Source organism: Saccostrea cucullata, unplaced genomic scaffold, assembly GCF_032062105.1.
Source record: "Saccostrea cucullata isolate Sc308-1 unplaced genomic scaffold, CSIRO_AGI_Scuc_v1 ctg1098, whole genome shotgun sequence".
NCBI classification, from domain to species: domain Eukaryota; kingdom Metazoa; phylum Mollusca; class Bivalvia; order Ostreida; family Ostreidae; genus Saccostrea; species Saccostrea cuccullata.
The window spans coordinates 49,743-67,793 of NW_026922818.1; the positions used below are offsets into that span (position 1 = coordinate 49,743).

The 18,051-nt window shown below is 34.0% G+C and overlaps 1 protein-coding gene and 1 long non-coding RNA gene across 2 annotated transcripts in view; one reads left to right on the forward strand and one right to left on the reverse strand.

The window, feature by feature from the left end:
* Nucleotides 1-18,051, reverse strand: part of LOC134262548 (SURP and G-patch domain-containing protein 1-like) — a 168,173-nt gene that overhangs the window by 33,545 nt on the left and 116,577 nt on the right. The window contains exon 10 of the mRNA XM_062744945.1: nucleotides 10,325-10,479. Coding sequence (XP_062600929.1) covers nucleotides 10,325-10,479 — 155 coding nt within the window. The remainder of the gene's footprint in view (nucleotides 1-10,324; nucleotides 10,480-18,051) is intronic.
* Nucleotides 11,425-18,051, forward strand: part of LOC134262549 (uncharacterized) — an 87,762-nt gene continuing 81,135 nt past the window's right edge. Inside the window, exon 1 of the long non-coding RNA XR_009991024.1 lies at nucleotides 11,425-11,438. This is a non-coding gene — a long non-coding RNA (uncharacterized LOC134262549). The remainder of the gene's footprint in view (nucleotides 11,439-18,051) is intronic.

An 18,051-nucleotide genomic window follows, 5' to 3' on the forward strand; every position in this document is an offset into this window, starting at 1 on the left:
TGAACGGAGCAGGTCTGACATCCGGCATTTTTTGGCCAATACCGTACTTTGTTCTTAGTCTAGACAACTTAATCTTTCCAAATTTATTTTGAAAATAAATTTTAAGGCTGGCCATCAAATGACATATGCTATAAACTGACCAGCACTTCTTCTCTAATTCCCAAAGGATACAGATAAGACTGTTTGATCAGAGATGCTCTAAAGAAATGATTGAGACAGTAGCCTTCCTACATTGAACTCATTAATTAATCTTTAACTGGATTCTTGTCCACTCATCACCCCCCAAAGGTGAATGGACCTGCACTATCTACCATAAAACATTTTTAGCTCTACTGGTCAGAGACCAGAGGAGCTTATGCAATAGTAATGTGTGCGTCGTCCATCCGTCTGTCTGTCTATAAACATTTTTCAAAATGCTACTCCTCCAACAGTTTTGGTCTGATTTGTATATAACTTGGCATACAAGTAGACTACAGTAAGATACATAATTTAGTGCATCAGTTTTTGATTTAAATGAACGGTGTTGCCATGGTCAATAAAAATTGAAATTTCTTTAAAATTCCTTTAAAACGCTACTCCTCCTACAGTTTTGGTCTAATTTCAATATAACTTGGCAGGCAAGAAGACTACACTGATTTCGATGAACGGGGTTGGCATGGTTACTAAAAATAGAAATTTCCATGAAAATTGAAAAGTCAAATCCAAGTGTTAATTTTCCTTTTACACACGTACAGACCAGTAGAGCTACAGTTTCATCAGAGACTTCTGGTTTAAAAAAAAATTTTTTTTTAAAGATTTAATGTCAGAGAGGTTTTAATCTGCAATTCATAAGAACAAATGGACATGCTGACCCCCCCCCCCCACCACCCCAATAAAATTAGTTTTTCATTAATGATATTATATAAGATTATTTTATTATGCAATATCAAATTAGTTTTAATTACTTTTCATTAAATTCATTTTAAAACTTAGGCTAGCCAACAATAACCATTAATATTTTGATTCAACAGGCTGACCCATTTGCCCAATTCCAAAGGGATGTAGATAACACCTGCTTCATCAGAGATGCTCTACCATTTAGCTCCTCACACTAAACTCATTTATTTCTCTCTAATTTGACATGCATGCAACTTTCTGTTATCAAAATTATACCCATGGGAGAGATAGAATTTCTCTTATAACAAACATTACATTTGTTATACTGTAGATCACTAAATTTTCGCGACACCTTATTTTTGCGAGATATTCATTGACTCTTGATTAGCAAGACAAATTTTTTTCGCGAATTGTGGTTATTGCCCTATATAATCTAAAGGAATACTAATATACGCGAGAATTAAATTTTCGCGGGCACACTGTCTCGCGTAATTACGCGAAAATAAAGTTCTCACGAATAAAAAGTGATTTACAGTAGATTACTGTAATGTATATGCTGAAAAAAAAAAGTTTCTTCTTGATTTTACATTTTTTAAATAAGGATACTGCAATTACTCTTGCATTTTTTGGGATGTGTAAATGAATAGTAAAAAGACAAAGGTTTTTTTTTTTTATTTCACTTAAATCAAAGGTCACAGTGACCTTAAAATAGGTCATGACACACCTTCTACTTTAGAGGCATAAACTGGCCAAGTTTGATGATTCCAAGTCTAATAGTTTTCTTTTTCCATATTTGGCTATTACTTCTTAAGTAAAGGTCAGAGCGACCTACTATTAATGCACGTAACAGCTTCTATCCAAGATGTATAAGCTGACAACGTTTGATAACTCTAGGCCTAATAGTATTTAATTAAAAGTTATGAGCTGGAAACGAAAAAGCTAACAGACGGACAGACGGGTGGACGGACAGATATGAAGCCTATAACATAATATGTCCCATCTTAAGACGAGCGTATAATAGGTCTGCTAATAATGGGGTGCAATTGGTAGCAATGGGAATTCCAATAGATTGTTGGAATATTAAAATATTTCTACAAAATTTGGATAGCATATGACATTAAATATATGACAGAAGTCCATGAATTTTCCGAACAATGCTTGTATTTAAGCCTACCGTAATTTACAGGGTATACGTCACAGGGATAGACATTAACTTTTATATTCACTTGTCTTTTGGGCAAGTGAACTAAAATTTTGACTTGTCTGAATGCAAAACTTGGTTGCCCAAAATTTTTAAACAAGAAAATACCAGTTACTGTATCTTAATTTGTTGATGTAAATATTAAAGAATGATGGATTAATTAATTTCTATTTTGAAGTTAACTGCTGAAAAAAATGTTGAAATGACAGTTATGCTATAGGAGCTGAGGAGGAGATTTTAAAAGAATTAATGAATGCATTTTTAGTATATAATCATTAGAGCCCTGCCCTAACACCAGAAACCCTGACCCAGGGGCCATTAAATTTTCAATTTTGGAAGAGCCACCCTTCCTCATTATAACTATGTTTATAATTTATTGGCTTTATACCCAGGAACAGAGAAGAAGATTTTTAAAGAAATAATATATTTTCACTATATAATCATTAGAGCCTGGCCCTAGTACCAGAACCTCTGCACATGGGCCCGTCATGAATTTCACAATTTAGGTAAAGGGCTGAATGCTGATTACAATCATGGCCACAGTTTGATTGCTTATGTCTGGGAGAAAGGAAGAAGATTTGTAAATATTGCATTAAATTTAGTGATTTTTACCCCACCCTCTGGCCGTAGGGGAGCAGGGATCATGATATTCAAATTTGTTGTTCCCCTTAACCCATAGATGCTATATGCCACTATTGATTGAAATTGGATTAGTGGTTTCAAAGAAGAAGCTAAAAATGTTCAAATTATTATTAATGCATGATGGAAAATGGATAACAACGGACAAAAACAACAAGAGGCCCAGGGGCCACATTGCTCACCTGAGCTCTGGCTTTGTAAAACTAAAAGCAACCAGAAGTCTCTGTCGAGACTGAAGCTCTACTGGTTTGTACTTATACCAAAGGAAGAGAAAAGTACTTAAGCAGTTGGGTATTGAAACTTTACAACAGCAATAAATAGAATACATACGTAATGATCCTTGATTAAGTCTCTTAATGTTCTTAGTGTAGTCTACTTGCATGCCACATTATATTATTATCAGACTAAAACTGTATTTGGAGTAGCATTTTGAGAGTATTTAAAGGTCAAATATCAAGGAAATAGATATACTTGTATATAATATATGTTGTAAACAATGGTTAAAAAAAAGGAATTACAATATTCATTTAATTTTAAACCTCGTTGTTTTCTTTATTTACCTGTTCAAATATAGCTAAAAATCACGTTCATCAATAGAGTTACTTCCCCTTTTTGTGACGTCATTAGAGACACTCGACAAAATCTAGTTACATTTATTAAGAATAGTAAAAAGTGCTCTTGATTATCTAAAATAATGACAAATTTTGGGGAACAGAAATGTTGATATATCAGAATTATGCGTAGATCTGTGTGTTAAGAATTAGGCTTTATATACTGTACTTTTTTTCCACAGGGTCATAATTCCGCGGAATCTCAATTTCTGTTTAATCCGCGGGTAGAAAATTACGCGGATTTTCTAGATTGTCACTATATGCCTTATATTTATATTAAGTACGCTTGGACAAATTTCCGCGGAAAGTTTGTGACCGCATACATAGCATAAATTAATACCACGTGGAAAATAGTACTTCTACAGTATTTGAGTCACTCAAGAAAGTACGCAAATTGATTATTCTTCTTCGACCGATTCTGTTTCGTCCGAAGCCGGTAAGGGTGAAAGTGAAAATTAAAATAACACAACTGACAAGGGATCATCGCAGAAGCTAAATAATTAAGGTACATACATGTAATTTGTATTTAATGCCTTTTACTGCGTGTGCTCAATATTTCTGCAAAAAATATTTAACTATATGTGGAAAATTGAATTTTTATGTGTTGTTTCTTATTCATCATACATATAAAACCAGGACTTTTACAGTGTGAAAAAGTACAGAATTCTTTTTTTTTTTTTTTTTAACATTGCATAGCCGTTTGAACCGGGCACATGGCGATTTTTTTTTTTTATTTTAAGTATACTATAATGAACAAGAGGCCCAAGGGCCTTGAATCGCTCTTCTGATAAATTGTACAATCTATCACTTCTATTAGAAGCCTCTAACTCTATTAGGCTAGCCAACAAGAGCTATCTTTAATCCAACAGGCTTACCCATCTGCCCAATTCCCAAAGGGATATAGATAACACCGATGCTCTCCAGTTAGCTCCTCACACTAAACTCATTAATTTCTCTCTAATTTGACATGCAATTTTCTGTTATCAAAACTCTTGACCAGTGCTTGATAATTACACTCATGGGAGACATGGAATTTCTCTAACATACATTATATTTGTTATAGATTGCTGTCAAGTATACGCTGAAAAAAATAAGTATTTTCTTGATTTAACACTTTTTTAATAAGGATACAACTAAATTTTTACATTTTTTAGGATTATGAAATTCAAAATTTAAAAGACTAAGTTTTTAAAAAAATTTCACTTAAATTAAAGGTCACAGTGACCTTGAAATAGATCGTGACACACCTTCTACCCAAGATGTATACATTTGCCAAGTTTGATAGTTCTAGGTCTAATAGTTTACTAGTTATGAGCCGGACAGGATTTTTCCATATTTGGCCATAGCATCTTAATTAAAGGTCAGAACGACCTACTTTTTGCACGCGACACACCATCTACCCAAGAAGTATCAGTTGACAGAGTTTGATAATCCTTGGCCTAATAGTATTGAAGTTATGAGCCGGACAAGAATGGACAGACGGACAGACGGACGGACGGACGGACATGAAGCCTATAACATAATACGTCCCGTCTTAAGACGGGCGTATAAAAACTATTAGACCTAGAGCTATCAAATTTGGCAAAAGTATACATCTTAGGTAGAAGGTGTGTCGCGACCTATTTCAAGGTCACTGTGACCTTTAATTTAAGTGAAATTTTTAAAAAAAACTAAGTCTTTTAAATTCTTAATTTCATAATCCTAAGAAATGTAAAAATATAGTTGTATCCATATTAAAAAGTGTTAAATCAAGTAAATACTTATTTTTTCATCATATACTTTGCAGCATGATCTGTAACAAATGTCAGTGTTAATGAGAGGAATTCAGTTTGTCCCATGGGCATAATTATCAAGCACTGGTCAAGAAGAATTTTGATAGCAGAAATTTGCATGTCAAATTAGAGAGAAATTAACTAGTTTGGTGTGAGGAGCTAACTGCCATAGAGCATTGGTGTTATCTCTATCCCTTTGGGAATTGGGCAAATGGGCAGACAGCCTGTTGGATTAAAAATAGCTCTTGTTGGCTAGCCTAAGTTTTAAAATGAATTTGATGAAAAGTAATTAAACTAATTTGATATTGCATAATAAACTAATAATCTGATATTATATAATATTGATTAATTTAAAAACTAATTTTATGGGGTGGGGTTGAATCAGCATGCCTTCTTGTCCATATGAATTAAATATGAAACCTGTCTGACATTAAATCTAAAAAAAAATTCATTGAGTATTTTTATATGTTTTAAAAGTGTTTTAGGGTAGAAAGTGCAGATCCATTAATATTTTGGGAGTAATGAGTAGACAAGCATCCAGTCAAAGATTAATTAATGAGTTCAATGTAGGAAGGCTAGCTGTCTCAATCATTTCTTTAGAGCATCTCTGATCATCAACAAGCATCCTTATCTGTATCCTTTGGGAATTAGACAGAAAAACTGGTGGTCAGTTTATAGCATATGTCATTTGATGGCCAGCCTTTATTTTCAAAATTAATTTGGTATAGATTAAGTTGTTAAGACTAATTTGATATTGTTTAATATGATGGGCATTTGACTAAGTCTTAACACAACCAGTATAGAAATCTATCAATGATGTAATATTTGTTATAATTAATGCCCACAGCACAAGGGATAGATAAGCAAATACTGTAAGGAATGGAAAAATCATGGAAATCTTAGAATCAAGGTTGACATGATTTTCTTGTACTCTAAACTGTTTAAGATAATTGCAATTTTTTGACAGGCATATCATGCTGTGGCGTGGCACTTTATTGTCAGTAAAGTTTTAGAGATTGTTTCTTCACAGTATATGAAAATTACTAGTATTTTTATTTACTCCAGCATGTTAGAGGTTTACGCCGATAATACATGTACATTTGACTTGGCGCCGCGTAATGTTCAGTCATGTACTAGTATATACCGAGTGCATGCTCTAATGTTAAGGGCCAATCTCTAAAACTTGACAAAAGCGGGGAATATAAAATATCGAAGTATTGGTATGACGGACAAGGAATTCATGTATATTTTGCTTAGTTTTATTTTCAGTAGGGGGGAAGGGGCAAAGTTCATGAACCAATCGTTAGGTACTTGTGATCTTGTTGATCTTGTTGAGTACTGTAACAAGAATAATAAAAAAACTTTCCCTCAAAACAGTAATTGTATCTATAAATACCTAAACTGACAAATTGAAAAATGCAATTTAAATTCTAAATAAAACCAAGAAATTCGTGAGATAATTTTATAATTAATTAAAATGTAGCCTACACTGGTCTATGTAAAATGTCACTTAAATATTAGTGATGGAAATTGGTGACAAAAAAATAAATAGACCTCGAATGTCATTCATATTGCTCCATAAGCTGACAATAATGAAAAATTATGAATTTTCACAAAAAAAATTATACTTGACCTTTAACAGAAATTTCTATTTCTAGTAACCAAGGCAATAATGTTCATCGAAGTCAAAAACTGATATATAGAATTGTGTATCTTAGTGAAGTCTGCTTGTGTTGCCAACTGCCAAGTTAGAGTGAAATCAGACCAAAACTGTAGGATATGTAGCATTTTGAAAGAATTTCATAGAAATTTATTTTTAGTAACCACAGCAACAATGTTCATTGAAATCAAAAAACCGATATATAGAATTATGTATCTTGGTGTAGTCTACTTGTGTGCCAAGTTATATTGAAATCGGACCCAAACTGTAGGAGACATAGCATTTTGAAGTAATTTCACAGAAATTTCTATTTTTAGTAACCACGGCAACACCACTGACCAAAATCCGATATACAGAATTATGTAGCTTAGTGTAGTCTACTTGTGTGCCAAATTATATTGAAATCGGACCAAAACTATAGGAGACAATGCATTTTGAAAGAATTTCACAGAAATTTCTATTTTTAGTAACAACGGCAACACCATTCATCAAAATCAACTAGAACTGTCCAATAGGGACAAAAACCCCCCGCGGGTTTTTCAGAGTAGGTGCAAAATCACAAATATTTATGGATCTATTAAGAGGTGTTCACTATTTTCTTAGAAACAATTTGAGTGAAAATATAATTGCTCATTATATATTTTTTTTAATCTATACCAAATTGATTTTAGAAATAGGAGACTGGCCATCAAATGACAAATGCTATTTAAACTGACCAGCACTTCTGTCTAATTCCCAAAGGATTCAGAAAAGAGCTGCTTGATCAGAGATATGCTCTAACAGAAATGATTGAGACAGCTATCAAGGGATGAATGGATATTAAATTTCTCCTTTGTAGTGCAATCAAAATGCATAATTGCATAATTGCATGTGTCATTCTAAAATTAAATCTGAAAACGAAGATTTTTTGTAAATTTGTTACCAAGATTTATACTGAAAAAAAATTTGTGTAATCTTGATTGCATCATTTTGAATAAGGTTCCTGCATAATTTTTAGATTTGTAGGGACTATCTACCAATTTTTTTTGTTGTTGATTTATTTGGATTTGATATCAGATTAAAAGTTTCAATCTGAAATTCATATGGAGAATGGGCATGCTGATTCCAATCCCACCCCCACATACACACACAATATAATTAGTTTTAATTATATCATACAAAATCAATTAAGTTTATTATACAATTTCATAGTTTATTATACAATATCAAATTAGCTTGAAGTTGCTTTTTCTCAGTTCATTAAATAAGTTAGGCTAGTCACTAAAACTATTTAAGGCTGATTCCTTAGCCCAGTTCCCAAGAGACAGATAACAACTGCTTGATCAGAGAATAGCTCCTTACACAGAATTATGTATCTTAGTGTAGACTACTTGTGTGCCAAGTTATATTGAAATCAGACCAAAACTGTAGGAGGAGTAGCATTTTGAAAAATTGTTCACAGACAGACAGACACACACACAGACAGCTAGACAGATGGACAGACACCGGGCGCATTACTATCACATAAGCTCTTCTGGTCTCTGTCCAGTAGAGCTAAAAATCAGTTCAGTATTGAAAAATTTAAATATAAAAGTAGGTTCAAGAGGGATCATGATTTGAACAAACTTGAATCTACACCACATGAAGATGCTTACCTATAACTATGACCAATCATGGCTTTGCAGTTTTTGAGTAAAAGAATTTTAAAGATTTTCCCCATGTATTTCTATGTTAAACTTTGACCCCCCATTGTGGCCCCATCTTACCCCGGGGGGTCATAATTTGAACAAATTTGAATCTACACTACCAGAGGATGCTTCCACATGAGTTTCAACTTTCCTGGCCCCTTTGACCCTCCATTGTGGCCCCATCATATCCCCCCGGGTCATGAATTGAACAAACTTGATTCTACACTACCAGAGGATGCTTCAACCTGAGTTTCATCTTTCCTGGCCTAGTGATTCTTGAGAAGAAGATTTTTAAAGATATTCCTTGTGTGTTCCTATGTTAAACTTTGAACCCCCATTGTGGTCCCATCCTATCCCCGGGGGTCATGATTTGAACAAATTTGAATATACACTACCAGAGGATGCTTCCACATGAGTTTCAACTTTCCTGGCCCAGTGGTTCTTGAGAAGAAGATTTTTAAAGATTTTCCCTTTATGTTCCTATGTTAAACTTTGACCCCCCATTATGGGCCCCTACCCCTGGAGGTCATGATTTGAACAAACTTGAATCTGCACTACCTGAGGATGCTTCCACATGAGTATCATCTTTCCTGGCCCAGTGGTTCTTGAGAAGAAGATTTTTAAAACATGCCATTACTTTTTCACTAATTCATAATTATCTCCCCTTGGAAGAGGGCATGGACCTTCATTTGAACAAACTTGAATCCCCTTCACCCAAGGATACTTTCAGTGATTGGGAAGGCCAAAAAGGTCAATGGGACTATGGCGCAACTGTCAACATTTTTAATGCGCCATTTTGAAAATAAATGGGCCATCAAAATAATTTGACGGGCCAGTTTAAGAAAAAACAAAATGACAAACAAATATGAAATACGAAAGAAAACACGTTTTTAATTAACCAAATCTAACTTTTAACATATATGCAATGCAGCAAATTTAAAGGAACCCAAACAGAACATAATTTATCCATATTTGGTGCTAAATCATGTCAAATTTTGGACTAAGCACCACCTTGCCCTACAAATTAATGCTGTAATGTACCAAATCTAAGTGCTTTGTTAAACCGGAAGCAGTTTTTGAAGGGCATCCACCAATGAGATTTGTAGTTTTAAAATTGACTGCATTTAAAACGAAAGTAAAACAATTAAAGAAAGTCGTACACAAAATGTTTCCAAATACGATCGCTAAAAATTAAATGCGCACCTCCGGGCGCCAACATTGATTGATTTTCACTTCAATGCGACTATGACGCATGGCGCATGCCCTTCCCAATCACTGTACTTTGTGGCAAGTTTGGTTGAAGTTGGCCCAGTGGTTCTCAAGAAGAAGATGAGAATGTGAAAAGTTTACAACAACAACGCCGATGACAACAACAACAACGATGACAGACAATGGACAAATTTTGATCAGAATAGCTCACTTGAGCCTTTGGCTCAGGTGAGCTAAAAAGCAATAAGTCACCTGAGTGACTCAGGTGACCTAAAAACAATGGTGATAATGAACAGCTTCAAGCTCAATAGGCCATTGGAAACAATCAAATCAGGAGCAGAGCAAACACATTAGACAACAAGAAAACATCACAAGTGGAATCAGGCACCAGGAGGAGTAAACATCCCCTGTTGACCAATCACACCAAAATAACCATAGAAACACCATTCATAGACATCAAAAACCAATACGAAGAATTATGTTTGTTGTTTCCAAGTTGTATTGAAATCAGACTGTAGGAGGAATACTGATTTTGAAAAATTGTTTACACACACACAGGAAAATAGACAAATGTCAGGCACCATTTTTTATCATGTCTATTTCATAAGTTCTTCTAAAAAACAATTTGTCTTAATCAAATTCTATATCACCTAAAAACACTGAATATCCTTGCATCCTGTAAAACTTACTTGTTGATTGGATCCTTGATACCCTGACCCTCAGCACCTAAACCTTCTCCTTCCTTCCAACCCAACTTCTGAAGCATCTTGTACCCAAGGTTTTCACAGGTCAGCTTAAAATCTTTGTAATCAGTCAAATCAGGTTCTCTGCCCTCTTTCAATGCCTGTATTAAATTTACATAATAAAGTACTGTAGAACCATTTGGTTTTATTCAGGGCAAATTTATGTGGATTGCTTACATTTTAAAGGGTCACCGGGAAGTTTTACTGTAAATTCCTAAATATACGCGTGGAAGTAATTATCACGTAATTTTGCGAGAAGCACCACTTGCAAAATAAAATTATCCGCATTTATTTTCATGGTGCTAAAAACAATGTATAATCTCTTGATGAACCGTCCATTCACAAATTATTATTCTCGCAATTTGACGTTGAAGAGGTCCTCCATGATAATAAGTACTCGCGAAAAATAAGGAATCTACAGTATTTCATGTGTTCTCTTTAACCCACAAAACCAAATATGAATTTGTAACCCTAATTAATCAATTCAATGAGGTAAGAAATATGTGGATGAGAAGAGTCCATTAGTTCCATAAAACAAGAGGCCCAAGGGCCTTGAATCGCTCTTCTGATAAATTGTACAATCTATCACTTCTATTAGAAGCCTCCAACTCTATTAGTATCATAAGACCCAAAATGCATCAACTTACAAAGTTTGATAATATTTAGCCAGTTAAGACTGAAGATATTATAATATAATTATAAAATACCATAAGTAGGTCACAGTGACCTACCTTTTGATTGAAATTTTCTGAGGACTCAAGATACATTAATTGACAAAGACTGATGATTCTAATTAAATAAGTACCTGAGATATTCAAAAGAAGGTCACCATGACCTACTTTTTGGTCAACATTCTCTGAAAACCCAAGATGCATCAACTGACAAAGTTTGACGATTCTAAGCCAATTAGTACCACAGATAATTAAATATAGCCATCAAATGTCAAAAGTAGGTCACAGTGACCTACTTTTTGGTCGACATTATCCAAAAACCCAAGATGCCTAAACTGACAAAATTTGATGATTCTAAGCCAATAAGTACCTGAGAAATTCAAAAGTAGGTCACCGTGACCTACTTCTTGTTGGACATTCAATGAAACCCTTTGCCTCAACTAACAAAGTTTGATGATTCCGAGCCAAAAAGTACCAGATATAATTAAATATAGCCATAAAATGTCAAAAGTAGGTCACAGTGACCTACTTTTTGGTCAACGTTCTCCGAAAACCCAAGGTGCCTAGACTGACAAAGTTTGATGATTCTAAGCTAATACGTACATGAGATATTCAAAAGTAGATCACCGTGACCTACTTTTTGGTCGACATTCTCCAAAAACCCAAGATGCCTCAACTGACAAAGTTTGACGATTCTTAGCCAATAAGTGCCTGAGATATTTAAATATAGCCATAAAATGTCAAAAGTAGGTCACTCTGACCTACTTTTTGGTCGTCACTCTCCGAAAACCAAATATGCATTGACTCACAAGGTTTGATGATTCTAAGCCAATAAATACCTAAGATACTTAAATAAAGCCATAAAATGTCGAAAGTAGGTCATCATGACCTACATTTCGGTCGACATTTTTCAAAGACCCAAGATGCATCTACTGACCAAGTTTGATGATCGTAGGTCTGAAGGTAATCAAAATATGCGTTTTAAACAATTTGAAAACAAATGTCAGCAATATTCAAAAAGTAGGTCACAGTGACCTACTTTTTCATAAATATGTTTCAAGGTCCCAAGATGCATCAAAGTACAAGATTTGATGATTCTAAACCTCCCAGTGTCTGAAATAATGGGATTTAATGTTTTTAAAAAGATAAGTCATAAAGTTAAAAAAGTAGGTCACGGTGACCTAATTTTAAGTTGACATTGGTTGAGGACCCAAGATGCATCAACTGACAAAGTTTGATGATCATAGGCCTTAAAGTGTTCAAAATATGCCTTCAAATCAATTTGAAAAATCCCCGCAAAATTTAAAAAGTAGATCACCATGACCTACTTTTGAGTTAACATGATGTGAAGTCGTAAGATGCATCAACTTACAAGATTTGATGATCCTAGTCTTTATAATAAGCAAAATATATATGTTTTTATTAATTGTAAATTTAGGTCAACTTTGAAGTGACCTTGAGACCACGCCCTTTGCCCCAGGGTAATTCCCCGTGCAAATTTTAATCTTCAACATATCCTGATCCTTGTATGTAAGTTTGGTGAAAATCTGCCAGGTGGTTATGGAGAAGATTTTTTAGCAACCAGTACTTTTGGTTTTGTTTCCCTAATTATCTCCCCGTGTTTAAGGGTCCCAACCCTTATTTTAGTATAAATGGTAGCCCTTGGACCAAGGATACCCTGTGACAAATTTGGTACTGATTGGCCAAGGGGTTCTTGAGTTATGGCCCATATTGTAAAAAGTTTACGCACACCGCACAAATGGCCATAGCATTAGCTCTTTGAGCCTTTGGCTCAGAAGAGCTAATAAGATCCAACAAAAAAATTGAATGATTCCAAAATATTTGAAATCACATACTGTATAATGTTTCTGGAATTAGGGCATGACTGTAATGTTATATGTAATAACAAGGAAGGAAGAGTATTAAACGCATCCCGATTGTTTCACATGCGAAAACATCACCGGCTGACGTGACGTTAAATAACGTAGTTTGTTTATTGTTAACGCATGTTTATTATTTCACCGAAACTTATCTAATTATCATAAGATTTAGAAATTTTGCATACAGTACAGGCCAGAAGTTTTCCGCAAAAAACACAGGGCCCCATGGACGGCAAGTCCACGCTTTAATGTGGACCTCGAACCTTGTCGGCGTCTTTGAAGTCAGCGTTTCTTTGCACCTTGTAACACGGTGTGTCACAGTTCTGATGATAAATATCTTAAACATTTTCATTGCCCTTATTTAATAAAATTAAATCAACTTTCTTTTGAAATATTTGTTGTACTTTTCCATAAATTAATATTGGTATTTTATTGCATACAGATGTTTAAACTAATAAGATGCCTTAAAATTTAATAACAACGTACTCATGTCCAGCCAAAAAAAAAAAAATGTACAATCACGTTTCAAGTTAAATCCTAATTATATTAGTTATAGAAAGTTCAATAGACTATTATTATATTACACTAAGAGGAAACACACTTTCATAAATGAATTACTTGATTGTGATTTTAACTGTGTTCAATTAAATTGTTGATACAAAATCGTTTTTCCCTACGTATGCATTCATACGTAGTACATATCAGATGTGTGATTATACTAAGTGAATTAATTATTTTGTAAGAATTAAAAAATATATATATATGTACTGTGTCTAGAATAAAATTCAAAGAAAAAAATACATATCAGACGCGTACATTAATTCTGCTCTTTGATACCGGTACTGATACTCGGCGAATCATTGGACAGGTTCAGATAAGGATTATTGCAGTAAGACTAACACTGAAAATCTGTAATTATGTAAAATATGGAGATAAATATTAAATACAGTAAACTCGAAAATCTACTGAACAGGCAGAGACGATAATCTGATAAATTTCATTAATTAAAATAGTGATCAACTTACACGCCGAATACAAAAATCACCAGCTGAATTTTTGGCAAATGAAATGTACTTACTACTAACTTCAGTACGAATATTACTTCATTCTCAAATATATCATGTGAAAAATGAAAAGAAAAAAAAACAGTTTGAGAAAACATACAGATATTTAGTGATTTTTAAAAATGGTCTCCCCCCCCTTCTAATTCAATTCAATTCAAACTTTACCAGAAGTCTGCAAATTTATGTTATGTTTTTTAAAATCTTAATCTACGGGATACATGCTTATATGTGTCTGAAAAAGGATAAATAAATTAACAAAGTACATGTAACTTTATAATCGTTGTTGTAGTGAAACCTGGAAGATGAATTTTGCATGATATCAGCTGAGTGTGTTATACACTTGCATGCTGTGGTCAGAGCTAAAGAATTTGAAAGGTGTGATAAACATACGGCACCCCTGGCCCACCGGCAGAGACCCAATATATTTTTTAAACAGGTGTGAACTCGGAACTGACCATAAGATTGTTTCAAATCACAAGAGAAATTTTTTCCGCGTAAACAGTCTTTCAAGGTCACCTAGAATCATGGGATTTTGATTGACAATTGATGCACGAGGATTTTGTGCTTACAGCATATACAGAGAACGAATTGATTGCATTAAATGGGTTGAATATAAACAAAAGTTGTGGTGGCAATTAAATAGAATTATAGATTAATTGTGACCTCCGTAACTTAAATAAAACGAAGAATCCAAAAAAAAAATTACTGACTACTAGTATGTTAGAAGGGGGTTGTATGAGTGTCTCTCTCTCTCTCTCTCTCTCTCTCTCTGGTATTGCTTTTTATACACTTTACAAGAAAAGAAAAACTTATTAGAATAAAGAAAAATCTTTTTAAAAAAATTACTTACACTGAAAGGATATTAAAAACATAACGTAGTGAACACTAATCTATGAAAATAATGTTTGCTGTTACGAGAAATACGCTTTGAAATTATTGCATTGATTTCATGTTTCTGCTAACAATTTTCGCATCCACATTCAGAATAATTCAAGATGAACAAAATAAATGTATTTTAATAAGGAATATACATAATAATGCTTGGATTGTACAAGTATTGTACATGTTAAAACCATGAACATAAATACAGCTCGGATTTTATACTACATACAGTGTATGTGACACGAAAGCAGCTCGACGCCATTTCGTCTTCCTTTGTTACATGAACACGAGATTAAATTATTCATTTAAAATAAAATTCATAATTTTGATTTTGTAACGTGAATGAATAATTTTACTAAAATATAAATTTCTAGACACACAGTTAATTCAAATGAAAATCATTCAATTTTTTTTTACCAATATCTAATCTCAATATCATGTGTGCCATTCAGAGTCCAATATCTGGTAGAATAAAAATGATTACTATATATACATAAACCAAAGTTATAAACTATCATCAAAGATTATTATTAATTTTTATCAGAAACAAATGATTTTGTCTGTAATACTATTTACACGGTGCAGCTTGGAGGAGAATTTTCTGGACACTCCGTGCAACACGGAGGGAAATTTACTGGACATGGTGCGACACGGAGGACAATAGCTGAGTTTTTCTAGACACGGTATGGCACGGTGTGCCTACCTGTATATTTCAAATCCACACACACCGTGCTACACCGTGTACACGGTGTAACACAGAGCGTTTCACACGGTGCTTTTTCCACCGAGTTATGCGGAAAACTCGTGGCCTGTACTGTTAGTGTCTTATTCGTTCTTTATAAAATGTTGATGAATTTTCATGAAATTATCTCTGTCCTTTATGGAGTAAATGTAATTGTCTCAATAATTTCCGATAATTGAAATTTTTCTAAGCCCAAGGGGCATAATAACTCTGTCAAAAATGGCTCAATCATACCCAAAAACAGAACAAATCCTAGATATTCATCTGATAAATCTGTATACCAAATTTCATTTCAGTATGTGTAACAGTTGTGAAGAAAATGAACAGGAACTAAGTGGACTGACAGATCGACCAACTGACAGACTGCAGCAAAGCAATATGCACTCCCTTCTTCAAAGGGGGGCATAAAAGTGTTCATAAGACATGAATGCTCCACTAAGTGTATCCAACTAATGCAACATGAAAATTTGTGTTTTAACTCTGATGAGTATATGTTTCCTTTAAAATTGGAATCTAAACAAGAGGCAAAGGAGTCACATCACTCACCTAAGTAACTTTGGGAATGCTGCTCTTTAACAGATTTCCCCCCTTGTAATCCTGACTAAAGGGGTCATGGTTCTTAAGAAAAAGATTTTTAAAGATTTCACCTATATATTTCAATGTAAAAATTTGGATTCAGGGGGTCATGATTTTAACAATTAAGAATCTACACTACCCCAGGATGCTTCCACATAAGTTTCAGCTTTCCTGACCAAGTGGTACTGCATGCAGAAAAAGATTTTCAAAGATTTGTCTTGTAATTTCAATGTAAAACTTTGGTTCCCCATCGTGGCCCAGCCCTACCCCTGAGGATCATGATTTGAACAATTTAGAATCTACACTACCCAAGAATGCTTCCACGTAAGTTTCAGCTTTTCTGGCCCACTGGTACTTCAGAAGAAGATTTTTAAAGATTTTTTCCTATATATTTCAATGTAAAAATTGAATTTCCAATCTCAGCCCCGCCCTATCACCAGGGGCCATGATTTGAACAATTTAAAATCTACACTACCCAAGGATCCTTCAAAATAAGTTTCAGCTTTTCTGGCCCAGTGGTTTTTGAGAAGAATTTTTTTTTTATGATCCAATCCTATTTTCGTTTTTTCTTGATTATCTTCCCTTGTGAGGAGACTTGGCCCTTCATTTGACAATTTAAACTCTCCTTCACCAAAGGATGCTTTGTACCAGGTTTAAACTGGCCCAGTGGTTCTTGGGAAAAAGTCAACAAGAGGCCCATGGGTCTTATACGAGGGGTGATCAAAAAGTTTGCGAACAAATTGAATATCTTCCATAAAACAAATAAAATTAGGCTTCAGTGCTCATAATCTTTTAAAGTACATGTAGCACTCTCTGATTTCAATGCATAGCTGCATCCGTTCTGCCCATGTTTGAATCACGTGATCCAGGTGGTATCGTGACATGCTCTGAAGCACTCTGTTCATAGACACTACAATATTTTTCCAAGTCTTATATTACCATGCAAGTTGATTTTTATAACAAGAACAGTCCATTTGTCAATCATAACCAAATCTCCAAAATAGGATGGTTGGATAAGGATATTACTTCCCAGAAAGAACATGGTAACCATCACAACCCGATTCCTCTGTGTTAGGAATGTTGTTTATCCAATATGAAAATAGTTGTCGGGGCCTTCTTTTTGTCATATTTAATATGTTAAAAGTCTAAATTAAATGATATTGTAGGGATTTAATAATATTATTATTGTTAAGATATTCAAGCATTTTTCTAGATGTAACTTCCCAATCTTTCATAACAAATTGCCTAACAAAGGACACATCTTTTCCCCAGCTTGCTTTTGCTGGGTTTAAAAACAAACGTCATCTTTAACCATCTCCCTCCCTTCACTAGAACAATCAATTCAACTTATGATTAAATGTCTGGAAAGTCTATTGTCTTCATAAGCCTTGTACAAATTATTATAAGTTATTTCAAAAGGAATTTCTAAGTTATATGTTAAACTTTACAGCCGTTCCTTCCTCGAGTAAGACTGTGACAACCATTTTTTGTCACGAGTCACCTACATATTGAAGTCATTTTCACATAGTGACATCACAACAATGGAGAAAATCATTACTTTTTACTCAAGCCCTAGAGGGGCTTGAGTTATCTAAAACGATGCTAGGTCATCGTGTTTAAAAACACAAAAATATATTATTTTAATAGATAAAAATATTTCTAGAAACAAAAATGAAGCTTATCTTTAAAACGTCTGTATATTCAAAGATATTAAGTGTTAAATATCGGATTCTATTTTATGGCGAATGAACAATGAGTGAAGCTCCGCAGCCGCAACAGTTTCTATACAGAAATTTCGCGCTTTCCTTCGCGTAGGAATCTCAGGTAACTTTAGACAGTCGCCGAAAAAGCATCCTTG